Source organism: Condylura cristata, unplaced genomic scaffold (genome assembly GCF_000260355.1).
Source record: "Condylura cristata isolate star-nosed mole 26May11 unplaced genomic scaffold, ConCri1.0 scaffold00009, whole genome shotgun sequence".
In the NCBI taxonomy this organism is placed as follows: Eukaryota; Metazoa; Chordata; class Mammalia; order Eulipotyphla; family Talpidae; genus Condylura; species Condylura cristata.
In genome coordinates this window covers 10,473,481-10,487,986 of record NW_004567110.1, presented here as the reverse complement: position 1 = coordinate 10,487,986, position 14,506 = coordinate 10,473,481, and the positions used below count along the sequence as shown (strand labels likewise).

The window sequence follows — 14,506 nt, the reverse complement described above, 5'->3', positions numbered from 1 at the left end:
GATGTTGACCAGAGTGGCTGTGAATGAGGTGCTCACCTTTAAGGGGACAGCAAAGTTGTGCCAGAAAATGTGTGTTCAAAATCTTCATTGACACAAATCAGATAGCACCTCCTTGGAAGGCTGGTCCTGTTCTCTCCTGGGAGTTCCTCTCGCAGTACCCTGGACATGCGTAGCCCTCCCCAGACTGATTTACACTGTGTACATATATGTCGGGTGTGTCAGAACTCCCTGAGAGGAAAGATTTTTTTTTTTCTTTGCCAGCATCAGGTATAGTGCTTGGCACATAGGGATGGTAGAGGGAAAAAAGGCAGTAACCGTTCTATAATTATTAAAGTTCACAACATTGATTAGATATAGGTGTAGATGTACTTATATATATACTAGGTGATGACATTCATTGGACCCTGATGTGCTAGTTATTGTTCTGATTGAGTGGTTAGCTTGTATTAAGTTGATCTATGTTTGTAGAAGATTTTTGTTGAAAATATCAGTGTGGAATTTTACCATCCTGTGATGGTTACATCATCTAGGAAATCTTTAATTATGAAGGCTTTATCTGGTCTTCACTTGCATCTTAGTTCTCTAAGAACTTTGCTGCTGCATTCTTAGCCAGTGCCAGAAAGAGTTGGAAACTAGGATGCGGTTCCCTCAATGGCACCTTGGCCCATCAAACAGCTCACCTTCAAGACAGGGCACTTGTCTCAGGAAGAAAATGGAATACAACACTGGACACCCAACATCGACATAGAGCAGGCCTCAAAGCAAACCATGCACACACTCTTAATTCCAAATGAAAAGGACTGAGCCTGCTGCATACTTATTTTTCTACCTGGAGTCTAAGGCATATCCACGTTCACAGGTGGTAACTGGTAGACCCAGCTGTAGGTTGCCAGGTAGAAGAAACAAGTCAGGAGTTGGGACAGACACATCAGCACACATGGTAACAACAGAGTTCCAGACTTGGGATCAGTACTTCATCCACCGAGGCAGGAATGCGCAAATTTTCTACAAGGGTATACTTAACATAGTCAACAGACGTGGTTACACAAATGCAGGCACACACATGCACTCATACACGGGCCCACAAACTATGATGATTTTACAGGTTTTAGGCAAATAACAGAGAGGACTTCATGAGCCTTGCACGCTATGTGGGGGGGAAGGGGCGGGCTTCCATGTACCAGGTCAGCCTTTCCACATGTGCTGCCCAGAAACAGGCAAGCAGAGTGATGATCTGGACATGCCAGGAAGCATTTCAAACAGGCAGCAAGTATTTGTAAAGTCTTTTCTTCATAGGCTACTAACTATCAATAGGAGGGTACTTTTAGAAGAATGCTCAGGCTTAATTGAAAAAACCCATAGCAATCAATTTTTATTCCCAGCTGGCAGAGCCCCATCTAACTGGTAGCCAGATTTGGGACGCCTGAAGTCAGACAAGTGACTAACACTAAAGCTGTGTGTGGCCAGACCCAAATGAATTTTCTGACCTCAAGACCACGTCTGGATTCTCCTTTGTAATTACAACAAGGCCTACTGTAATTGTAAAACTTATATTTACTTCCTGCATTTGACATGTAATTCTTGGTTTGGGGCTGCACCCTTGCTAGAGTGAAGTCCTCTCTGTTATTTGCCTAAAACCTGTAAGATCATCATAGTTTGTGGGACGTGTGAGTGTGTGTGTGTGCGCGCCTGCACCTGCATTTGTCTAACCACGTCTGTTAACTATGTTAAGTATACTCTCGTAGAAAATATGCCCACTCTTGCCTTGTTGGATGAAGTACTTCACTGCTCCGATGTTTATCAAACACCCACCACTACATGCCAAGGACATTTAAGACTCTAGGAAACATCAGTGAACAAGACAACAAAGCCCTTGCCTTCCTGGTGAGGGGGAGAGAGGAGGAGAGAAGGTGGCAGACCAGGAAATAGCACTTCAAGCTCTGTGCTGTGTGGAGTCACAGCAGTGACGTGGGCGAGAGCGCCTGGGTGGCTTTGTTAGCTTGGGACACCAAGAGACGATCTCTCCAAAGTGATGGCATTTAAAATGACTTTTAAAAATGACAAGGAGAAGGACAGGCAATGATCAGGAGGATGAACGTTCAGGCAGGCCAGTGTAAAGACATGTTCCAGAGACAAAGAAAAGCCCAGTGTTCCTGGAGCGTGGTAGGGAGAAGGAAACTGGTCAGAAGTTGTCTGTGTGGAGACTGTCAGGAGCAGGGGAGGTGGTGGCCTTGTCAAAGCTGGACTCTAGTGGGAGCCTGCTACAGGGGTCTGGGCAGGAAGTCCTGGTGGTTTGGGGTAGGTAAGATGTAACAGAACACGAGAGAAAGGGCCAGATTTGGAAGATAATTTTGAGCCAGCCAACAGAATCAGCCAACTGAGCATGTGAAGGAAAAGGAGTCATCAAGAATAACTCCAGAGGTTTGGCTTGAATATAGAGGTGGATATTGATTGAGATGAGGACAATTAAAAGCAGAGCTGCTTAGCTGGTCATTATGAGCCTTAACTGAGTAGTCACAAACCTCACCACCCCCTAACTTTGCATCACTGGGGCATATTTGTACTTTTGGAAGTTCTTTATGTAATCACTACTGCAGGTGTTTCTTTTTCCCCTTGTGATGCAATTTTTTTTAGGATCTGCTTTCTTAGCAACTTTCCAGGGTCCAGTATGTTTCTCCTATCTTTTGGTGTTCCGCTTATGACCTCAAAAAAATCGCATTAAAGTTATTCGCTCACACTCCAGTGCCTCCCTTGTGGGTACTGTGTACATTTGGTTGTTTAAAATATTTTGCTGAGATATCATTGACATAGAACATGAGTTTCAGGGGTCCAACATGCCTTAATATTTGTGTATATGGTGACATGATCTCACAAGTCTAGTTCGCATCCCTCACCACACATAATTACAAAAGTATCACGTGGGGATGAGAATCTCTTTCTGAGCAACTTTCAAATACCCAGAACCATATTATTCACTGCCGTCACCATGCTGTGCGCGACTCCCCAGAACTTATTTATTTTATAGCTGGAAGTTTGTACCTTTGACCCCTTCATCCATTCCAGCCACCCCCCTTCTGCCTCCAGTGTTCCTTTCATGTTCATTGCTGTCCAGGCTACACTCCTCAGCACATTCTGGGTTCCCTGAGCCTGGGCATGGGTCTTAGGTGTGACAACTTCCCAGTCAGAAGTGGTCAGCAGGTATATACTCCAACAATATACCTTGTTTTCTCTTTCTAATCAGGAAAACTTTGCCATCTCTTTCATAACAAACTGATTTCAGCTACTTAGTCATCATATTGCTAACGCTGGCTACTCTTGCCTTAAAAATATTTGGGGGCTTAATTTGGCTTGTGGGTATTTTGTGAGGAATAATGTTCCTGAAGCGCCTACACAGCACTCAGCGAACTTGAGAAGTTATTAATAAAATATAATGGGGGGAGAAGAGTGGCTCCCCAAACCAATACACTGATTCTAGAATTCAGATTAACCAGATCAAGAAAGTAGATCATACACAGAATCACTCGACCCCTGCATGACTTCAGATGAAGCCTATAATGCCTTTGGATCTCTGTTGTCTTTGGTGAAGGAGAGAATATAGACAGACAACTTCAGCCTTAGCACTTCTCTGAGCCTGGTCTGAGCTCTAGTTGCTGTCCCATCTGATATCAAGTTTGTCAGCGGAAACACTTATCAAACAATTTTGTCTTGTGCTTCACTACATTAGCATAAGTGATATTTATTGCTAGATGTGACCTTCCTGTAGCACACAAAATCCCAGTGTTCACATCACTGCTATAATTATAGATTAAGAGTGAGGAAATGTTCTGTGTCAAGAGAAGTGTAACTGTTGCGCATCTTTCTCTTTTTAGATGCCTGGTCTGCGGGCTGTTGCTCACGGTGGCTCTTCCTCAATCTCACTTTTGTTATTGGCTTTTGTGATCACTGGGGTTGAAGGGCACCTCCAGCCTCTGAGTGAACCCCACTCACTCTGCCTCCCCTGGAGGTTAGAATTGCATTTACCTCCTACTTTCTTGCTGCTTCTACCTTTTAAAGTCTAAAAATAGAAAATGAAAAGTGAAACCAGTCTTTTCACACTGGCTGAACTGTTATCATCTATCAGATTTTTTTGGTGAATTCCATAGTGTGACATATATACAGTCAGAATAAGCCCTGGAAGCAGTGGACAGAGAGACTTTTGTTTTGACGATCACACACACAATCAGAAATGGACCTTTGCAGTCAGCCCGGAAAGAGGAGACTTTGGAAAGTGAGGCAAAGAGACAGAAGCCCCCTGCTCCTGGACCTTTCCACCTTCTCTGGCCAACTTCCCTGCCAGAATTGATAAAATGGGCTTCATTAAGAAACTGACTCTGGCTCTGGCATATTCCACAGCCAGGCAGGTCCTGGGGAGCACAAAATCCTTCATTGGTCTGAGGAATATTATTTCAGAGGCCGCATCCCACATCAGACCAGGTGTACTGAAATATGGCAAGATCCACTTTAAATAGAATTTTCTTTCTAAAATATTTTTTGAGGAGTATTTTTTACAGTTTCATTCTGGAAAGTGCTTGGCTGCAAGCAAGCAATGATTTATATTTAGCTATTAATTTTGCAGCCATTATGTTAACATACTTGGGGATTATTAAGACTAACTTAAAAACTAAAACCAGGCTATATATTGCTTCCAGATAAAATAGTTTTTCATTACCAAGCCTATAATTAGTAAAGTTAACCTGCCATTATATTGTGGACACCTTAACATTTTATTTCAAATTTGTAGCTATCTGGTTTTGAAGACAATACATGGTTTTTGAGGCATCTTTCATGTTTACAGGTCCTTGAAAATTAGCAAGGTTCCAGACACTATACCTCACAACCGATGATTTAGAATGTTCTGCCAGGGGAAGTCCTTAGCTCTGAAGTCTTCATATGTACCTTCTTCTGGGACTGAAAGCTGATCTGAGCAAATAATTTCTTTTTAAGATTTATTTATTTATGCCTAAAGAACTGGGGTGCAGATCAGAGGTGCAGGAGCAGTGAGAGGATTCCCCAGAGACAGAGCAGGGAGCAGAACAGGCAGTTTGACAAAGTACACTGCTGAGGGGAGCAGCAGGCGGCCTGGAGAGGTCTGCTGCACCGTGTGGGTCACCTCCTGGACTGGGGATCAAACTCACACTGAAGCAGCTGCTGCTCAATGACAGTGCTGCACTTTAACCTGTTGCACCACCAGGGAGGGCCCTGGTGGACAGTTCTCTAAGAAAATAGGCCACTCGGCAATAAATAGCAGTAATCTGATGGAAGCACATGAAACCTCTACAAAAAGCAGAAAAATTGGGCACAGAGTCCCAGGTTCCAGGCACTAGCTCCCTGAGTGACCTTGAACAGGCACTCTCCTGCCCCTTGTGTACCTTCCAGACAGCCGTTGGCCAAGGTGGAAGCAAGGCCAACCCGTGAGTTCAAGGACCTGAAAGATGCATGTCAGAGGCAAACCTGACAGAAGTTTCCTTCACATGTTAAAAGCAAAGCAATTTTAATGTCTATGCTGTTTTGCCAGAATGTAAGAAGGCAGGCTAGGGAGAAAAGAATAAAGAAAGCAAAGTGCCAGGGGGAGGAGGAAGGAGAGACTATACTATTGACCCCTGTGTTAAAAGCTCTTGGTCATTTCGTCTTCCTTCTCCAGAAGAAGGACTTGAGATATTCTCACCATCTACCATCGTTTCCTTCAGTGAGAGCCAAGTATAGTGTAACGCAGAGAACAGATTCAGAATCAAATAAGCCGTATTCAAAGTCAGCCCACCACGCATTCACTTCGCAGTTCCCAAAGTGTGGGTCCGGACACTTAGGGTTCTCTCTGAGCTTTGTCAGCTATCTGTGACGTCAAAATTAATCATTCTAATAATGCTAAGAGGCTATTTTCTACTCCCACTCCTTGGGTGACTTTCCACTGGCCACAGGATGGATACCACAAGCCTTGAAAGCATGCGCAGGTATCAATATCCAGCCCTTTTTACTAAGATCAGAACTAAAAAATCCCAGTAGTGTAAAACAATACCCCTCCTCACTTTTTATTCTGGAAAATAGCATTTTAATGTTCTAGTGTCATTGGGGCTGTTGTTAAATAAAGTAATAAATGCATGTTCCTAAAGTTCCTCATTCCTGATATCTGAAATGACAAATATTGGTAAAATAGAACCCATCTTTAAAAAGTTCCTTGGAATCCTCAATATCTGAAATCATACGAGGATTCTAAAATCAGAAAGTTTAACAGCAGTTGTCTTTATTTATTGACTATTTCCTTGTGCCAAAAGCTATGCAAGGCAAGTCACATTTTTCATCTCTTTTAATTTTTTCAAACCAAACCATAAAGTGTAGAGTCTTAAAAAAGTCCTTGCAGCCCAACTTGCTCAGAGCTGGAAGTGAAAGAGATATCCATGTCTTTGTGGTCCCCAAACCACACTCTGGATTACTGATGACTCACATGTTAATTCTCTGTAATTTTGAAAAGTATTTCTGTGGCTCTGAATCTATTTCCTTATCAAAATGGAGGAGAACCCTACCTGCCCTGCAGGATTCTTTCAAGAGCAAAAGAGCTAATATGCATAGAAATGTTAGCATCTTGGCTAACACCAAATAGACCTTGATCAGCCTCCTTCCCTCCATCCTTCCTCCCTTCTTCAGCATAATGTCAGACCAACCAGGCTCAACAGCTTCCCTTTTTTTTCTCTAGATGGTCTTCAAGCAGACAGAGAAGCTGATGTAACAGAAGGAGTTGATGAAGATATGATTGTGACCCAAAGTCAGACCAACTTCATCTGCCCCATCACGCAGGTGCTACCTCCCCCTGACCCTGAAAGAAAAGGCAATCCCCTGCACAGAGGCAAAAAAATTCCCTGTGTTTTCTGACTCCATTCACTTCCGGAGTTAAGGGGGGTGGGGACATGAGAGGTTCTTAGGCAGGGTTTTGCAGTCAGGCCCTGGGGATCTAAGAATTCGTGGCCAACAGGCCAGGTAACATTGTTGCCAGTTTCCCTGCATTTCTGGTGTGGTCACTTCCTGGTAATTATCAAAGCCATGAGTTAGGGAGGTTAGGTAGACCATGCCCCAGGACTAGGAAAAAACAGAGCCAAATAACTGGTGGCTGGGAGAAGTTACCGGAAGTTGATGATTATCTTTCCTAACCGCCTAATCTTTCCTTGACTGCAGCTGGAAATGAAGAAGCCTGTGAAAAATAAAGTCTGTGGCCACACCTACGAAGAGGAAGCCATTGTTCGCATGATAGAGTCCAAGCACAGGCGGAAGAAAAAGGCCTGGTGAGTAGATGCAGGAAAGGAAATAGGGCCTTCCTAGTGGGGGGCGTGAGTCAGAGGGGTAAGTTCATGCTGGAGAAGTTCCTGCTTCACTGTCTGCCTTCAAGAACATCCACCTCCTAACTGGTGTAAACATGGAAACTGGCTTTCTGCAAGCACAATGTATGAGGGGAAAATTAGTAATCTCTTCAGGAAGAGGCCAAGGGAATGTCCGCCACACCTTCAAAACAGCAAAGGAATTAGATTCAGTTTTAGTCATTAGATTACAGGAATGTCTATGAATTTGTACTAGAGCCTGAAGAATAATAAAGAACTAGGAAATATTCTTCCCTTTCTCTACATACACATCACCAAGCAAGAAGCGATAATTGAGTTTTTGCTTCCTGTAGTGCAGATAATTTATTTTAAAAATTTATTAAATCAACCTTCTAAGAATTTGAACTTTCATCCAGTAGTCTAGATATCCAAATTTAACTACTAGGGAAAAACTTTGATATCCTTAAATACATAAACATTCCATAAGATTTAAGTAAATCTGGGGATAATTGATCCATGAGATTTCTTTGTAATTGGAAGTTGGGCAGTCCTTTCCTTTGCAGATTTCCCCTCATTCCACCCACCCCAGCCCTGACCTTGGACGAGTGTGGCTCCTGCTGCAACAGAGACTCTTGGCCTGGCTGACTTTGACTCAGTTTGGCTTTTCTTGTGCTCTTATCACAGATTTGTTGAAGGAATGGAATTGCAAGTGTGACCAGTTCTCAGTGGACTTCTGATAACGCTTCCTTTAATGTGTGGTTTGCTTCCACATAGCCCAGAAATTTGCTGGTCCAGACCTAGAATTGGAATTCCCCACCACTCCTCACCTGAGTGTGTGGCTTAGAGATAGCATATTTGAGACTGCAGATATCTTGATGGTCATTCAGTCAAGTAATTTACCCTGTTCATTCTAGAAGACTGACTGGTTGCAAAACTGAGATTGAGTGCATTTTTTATCTCTTTCGAGTTTCCAGCTTAGAGATGAGATGTCTTATATTCCCTAATGCACCTGCCATTTTCCCCTGTAAATTTAAGTTCCTTTCTTTTTGGACGTCTACGTCTTCCTTCTCTTCTCACCTTTATCTGTTGTTTATTCTCTGAAAAACAAAATTGTAATTTGTTAACATGATTGTTAAAGAGGTTTTTACCAAATAGTTTCAGTTTCACAGCTTTTCTGTCATAAGCTTATGATAGTCTCCTAGAGTCAGATTGGAAAGGGTGGGCACTGATACAAAGCACATTTCCCACAAGTCCCAAGTGGGTCTGAGCAACTTCTAGAGTAGGCTCACATTTAAGTAGATCTTCTTCATGGCATGCTTTGATGTTCTGACATCCTTTACCTTTTTTGAATCACACATGATATTTGAAAGCGCTTGAGTAACCATTTGTCATTTAGAAAAGTGTTTTCTGCCTCTAATTTATAACTTGGATACAAATTCTGCAAGCTCTGCAGATTTTCGTAGCATGTTTATAACAGCAAAGTCCAGGGAGTTGACAGAAAAGGTTGTAGTTTCAAGGTAGGGCCTTGAAAAAATGAGAAGCATTTCAGGGAATGGTAGAGAAGTTTCTTTCCAGCCAGTTCAGAGCTTGTTCTGCTTGGTATGTGGCGGCTAACCTTACAATTTCTGTGTTAGAGGTTGGAAGGAAGCATAGCAATAGCCAAAGAGGAACGGAGGGTGGTGTGCACATTCACTGTTGGAGGGCGTTAACGTGTCATTAGTTTCCTCACCTTGAATTGATAAGAATAGTTGTGCCTACCTCACTGACATGTTCGCAACTTGGAAAGATGCATACAGAGCACTGACCGCGGGAGACCCAGTGCACATTCGCTTCCACTGTCATTTCTGCCACATTGTAGACGTGACGGAGCATCACCTGGTGGTTGTGGGAGTCAGTGAACCAACCTGCAGTTTAGGAAGCGAGTCCAATAGCAATTCAAGGATGGAGTTAAAAAAGAATGAGATAAAAATGACAATTCGGATATTTTAACAGTAGATTAAATTACAGATAATGAGAACTTGGGTTGACGCAAGAATCAGAGATAGAAAAGAATGAGAATGGGCATAATTAGAGAAGTATAACTGGCACAATTTGGTAACTCAGTGTTGAAGGGAAGATCTGACACTAACACTTCTTAACTGGGGTTCTAGAAGGGTGGCAATGTCATAGGCCAACGAGGGCCCTGAGAGGAATACATTTAGGATGGCACAGTTTGGTCAGGCCAGGTTTGAGGTCCCAGCAACACAGTCATTTAGAAGTATGGAGGAGACTCAGAATATGTGGGTGCTTTGAACTCAGCAGAGAGCCCTGGGCCCAAGCTGGCGATGGTGAGATCATCGGTAGAATTGAGCCCCCTCATCTGCCAGCTCAGGTTCAGCTCTGGGTGGAATGCGATGGCCAACCGGAAGTCAGCAAGAGCAGGGTGCAGCCTGTCTTGGAGGGAGCCATTGGCAGGGGTGGGCATGGAGTTGGAGAGGGTACAGGGTCTTGAAGACAAGGTGCCTTTGGTGACAAATAAGAATTCAGGGCCTACTCCAGCAGTTCCTGAGTAAGCAAGTAGTGTCATTTCCCATGAGGCATGCTAAGGCAATGAATAATTCTAGGTTCCCTTTGTGTAAAAGTGTCTGTGACACATTGGATTTGAGACCTCTCAATTCTTCCTCCTAGATTGTTCTAATTATATTTTGTTAGACTGGAATAATTCCAGAGACACTGTGAGTGGGCACTGACTGTCTGTGCTTTAGCCTCTGGGAAGACCTCTATCCACCAGCTTGAGTCAGGAGAAAATTGTTGACACCTTAGCCCTAACTAACTATAGTGGTTAGAATAATTTCCTAAAATATCTCTCTTAATATCAAACTGTTTATTATCTTACTAATAAAGCTGCGTTGTGATTTCATATCGGCAAGTTATTCCCAGTTGTCCATAGTCATGTCTTTGTTGTTGAAGAGCAGGAACTATATTTAACAAGCGGTGGCATTCAGGAGCATGTAGGACAAAATTAAATAGCGTGGAGACGTGTCACTGAGCTTCAGGCCAGCACGGCCCTGGGCCGGCCACTCTACCACCTATCAGAAGGCAATTTGATCTCTTAGCCCCTCGGTTTCTTCATCTGACAACGTGGCCCACAATTTTAGAACCAGAAACGGTGGGGAATTCCAACATAGATCTGGACCAATACATTGCCTGACTATGGAAAAGCAGCCCACTTAGGGGAAAGTTCATGTGAACTACAGAATGCCAAACAAATCACAGGTGATGAAGGTTGAGACTGTTAGTGTTGTGATTACTTGGCTCATTGCTTCATGACACATTCGTTTAGACTCTGAGGATGTAGGAAGAGTTACTCTCTGTGGTTAGGTATGATGGGAATCCATCCCCCTCATTTCCTGGGATATCTATAGACCTTTCTAGAACTTGTGGATTGAAATTCTTGGGACCCAGACCCAGGAATTCTAAGACTCCAAGTCTTGTACTTTTGAGCTGATGCTGGGGCCCACGTTCCCCACAGCCTTCTGGTCCTGCTTCCTTTGTTCAGCAGTGCTTTCCCACTGCTGCCATGGAATGTTCTGACCTGTCGGTGACCTGCATTCAGGACCCAGCCTCTCCTCCAAGGCCAGCCATACAACTCCCTGCAGAACAGTGACGTGGGAGTTTGAGATTGGGGATGGCCACACCCATCTTTCTCACCAGGATGTAGTGGGGATTAATGCCCTGATGCTTATAGAGTGTAATCCTCCAGAAAAGGAGTACTCTGGTTCAGTACCATGACCCTATGGCCTTGTCTTACCCTGTTTCACTTAAAAGCTTATGTTAGTTTATTTGAGGTGGGGTGAGATACAAGGCCTCCCCCAGCTCCTGCATTACCCTGTCCCACAGGAAACCTGCCCTAAACCTCATCCATACAGAGATGCCTGTGGCCCACCAGCATTGTCAGTGGACTGGCTTTTTTCCAGAAGCTTCTTAGGAGGAGAAGCCATGGACTAAAGCAGGAACTACACATTGTAGCACCTGAGTGGCCCTCGGCACCCGTTGTCCTGCATGTGTTCACAAAAGCCCTCTGCTCCACCACCCTCTCCTCGCAGGAAGAAAAAGGGTTTGTCACTTGCCCAGAGTGTCACAACCAAGAGGCCTGAGCCCATGCATTTTTTTTACTCTGGAGCCTGTATTTGTGTCATTGGGGTGTCTGGTTCCCCTTGGGGGGGCTTTCTGGTAAGTGCCTTTGTGCCCAGACTTGACCCCCTCGATGAGCTCGGCCCTCCTGGTTCCACTCGGTTGCTCTGCAGCTGAGCCATGCGGTGAATCCCTTAGACATTTTCAGAATGCTCGCGTTCACAGACTAAACCCACTGATGTCATCAGGAAGTCCTCCCACCTCACTCTCCACTTCCCCATCCACAGCTTATTCACCGTCTGGCCATCGGTGTGAAAGACAGTTCTGTGGAGTGGGGAGACAAGGCCGCAGTCAGAGGGCTGTTTGCTGGGACAATGAATGCTAAGTGAGGGGCCACCGGCACCTGTCCACCCAGCAGCTGACTTCCGAGGGGCGGTCCACGGCTCAGAAGTTGAAGTGAGGAGAAGTGCCCTTTCTGAAGTCGGGCAAGAGGCTCTCCTTTTCAGAATTGATTTACTTGCTATAAGCTATTTGCGCTCATGCTTACAGCATTTACTTTGACTGCAGGGTGCGTTAAACGAATGTAAAACAGCCCTCCAGCACCTGTAGCCCTTACTCTGAGGAAAAGCCAGTCATCAACAAGACACAGACCTGCCCCAGATCACCCTGACTCCCGCCCCTGGCTGTCATTTTAGAACTACATTTTAACACATGCTCTAACCACCTGATAGGGTCCTCTCAGTGTTTTAAAAATAAGTCTTGTCAGCCAGCATATTATTCATTGCATCGGTGAGTACCCTCTACAATCAAGACACCTTGATCCAGAGATCAGAGGCAAGAGAAAGTTTCTTTTTAGTGTTGGACTGTTGGAACTTGCCCCTGCTGGACAAGCCAGCGCTCTCGGATCAGCTTTCTTCCCCTTCTGCTTTACCTCTTTTGTCTTGTATTGCTTATTTTTGATCCTGTCTTCTATTTGTTCTGTTTGATCTTAATATAACTGTGCTTTTTGAGAGTTGTCTTGGATCACTGGGCCGAAGCTGTGTGTGGGCAGGAACCTATATTTGTATTTCACAGCTGGATGCTCAGAACCCAGCAAAGGGCTGATCCCACAAGGTTCGAGTGACTGCATGAACGCGTACGCGCATGTCAGATGCATCAAGATGTAGGAGGTCGGCAACTATGTGATGTAATTAGAAGGACGCTCAGGGCCAAATGGTTTCCCAGGATACAGGGCAGGAAATGGACAAGATGGAGTGTGTGTGGCCCATACCCCTGTGATATCAGGCTTCTCTGCCGTTTCAAATCTGAAGGCACAGAGGCTCAGAAAGGTTGAGTGAGTTGTCTGTGACCCATAACCAGTAAATAGAAGGTGGATAGACTCAGGCTCATACCAGCTTGACTGCCAGCTGTGGGTGCTCTGCTCTACCAAGACATGGTCCACACCGGGGTGACCCATCCAGCCCACCGCTTCAGGGGGACCACACTCAACGGCCCTGGCTTGCAGTCCTCCATATGGGTGACTCACCCACCCATTTATTTAGCCACTGCTTTACCCCTGAGTCCCCACTGGCCTGCACCATCCCTAATGGGCATTTCAGAGGGAGCAGGTACCAACTGGGGCTCTTAATTCCACCCCAGCTCGGTTTCCTAGCTGTGTCCCATCTGTGTAGGGCCCACCCCTCATCCAACACTGAAGGAAGCTCACGCTTCTCTTCTTTGCATCCCACTCCTGATCTGCCAGCAAGTCCTGGAGGCTCTGCTCTCAGACCTGTCCTGAAGCCAGTGACTGCCTCCAACCCCGCCAGGCTGCACTCTCTTTTTTGAACTACTCAGGATCCCCCAAGGTTCCCTGCATAAACTCTTCCCTGAGCCTCCACAGAGCCCCGCCACTGTCATGTTTCCTAAGTACAGAGCCAAACCGCCCCCCTCCCCTGTCAGCCCCTCTGGAGTTTTATATTTAGAGCAAAACCCCAAGCCCCACTTGCCTGCGATCTCATCTCCTCAATCCCTCCTGCTTGTCCTGGGCGCTGTGGACATACTGACCTAGCTCTTATTCCAGGATATCCTGCCTCAACCTAGGCCACGGCGGCGAAGTCAGCAAGGCCTGCCCTCACCCCGCTTAGAAAAGCCTCGTCACCCCGGGCTCTCCCCCTTGCCCCGACCTCCTTGCCTTCATGGAACTTCACTTGCCTGAACGTTCAGCGTCACTGTCCGTGGCGCCTGGGAACGTGAGGGCCCCGAGGTGGGCGCAGCCCCAGGAAGGGCCTGGCTCGGGTAGCACCTCAGAGAGTACACGCACGCGTGCCCACCCGCCCCGCTGATTGGCGCGTGTCCTTTTTGAAATATCTTCCTCAATTCAATATTTGCACAGGATGGAAGTTTACACCGCAGGCCTTCAAGGGAAGTGGCCTGACTTGATTTTCTTTCCCCTACAGTTGCCCTAAAATTGGCTGTAGCCACACAGATGTGAGAATGTCTGACCTCATCCTGGATGAAGCTCTTCGGAGGGCGATCGAGAGCCACAAGAAAAAACAGCGTCAAGCAGAGTAGGACGAAGCCTCCTGCCCACAGGGCCGTCCGCAGCTACCTCCTACCCCGCCACCCGTGGCGAGCCGTGCTCACCCTAGCCGTCCAACTAGCTGCCTAGCGTACTTTGGGTAAACCTTGAGGGTTTTAAGCATAATGGAAAGCATTTTTCTATGTTCCAACAAGATTTCAAGCAGATTATATTGTTTATTTTTAAGCGTTCTATAACTTTAAATAAAACTTTGACGCTCCACAGCTCGTGCTGCTCAGCACTCGGGGCCCAGCATTCCAGCAGGGCAGGCTTCTCTGTTTCTGTGACTTCAAACCGTGTTCTCTCAAGGTTTTATCTAAGCAGTATCTTTCAGGGATGTTGGAAACGGAAGCATATAGAAACACCCCGACTGCTAGCATTTTCTATCAGAATAATAATAGCATAAGTAAGAAATAGTTGTAAAGCAATACTAGTTGACCGACCTCTATTTACTCTGAATGTTGACAGGTCCGAAAATGTAAATGCTTTTATA

The 14,506-nt window shown here is 45.4% G+C and overlaps 1 protein-coding gene across 1 annotated transcript in view; it reads left to right on the top strand.

The window, feature by feature from the left end:
• NSMCE2 (non-SMC element 2, MMS21 homolog (S. cerevisiae)) overlaps positions 1-14,228 on the top strand; it is a 195,339-nt gene extending 181,111 nt beyond the window's left edge. Inside the window, exons 5-7 of the mRNA XM_004679595.2 lie at positions 6,728-6,828; positions 7,204-7,310; positions 13,892-14,228. Of these exons, the coding sequence (XP_004679652.1) occupies positions 6,728-6,828; positions 7,204-7,310; positions 13,892-14,006 (323 nt within the window). The 3' untranslated portion in view covers positions 14,007-14,228. The remainder of the gene's footprint in view (positions 1-6,727; positions 6,829-7,203; positions 7,311-13,891) is intronic.
• The last annotated feature ends 278 nt before the right edge of the window (positions 14,229-14,506 follow it).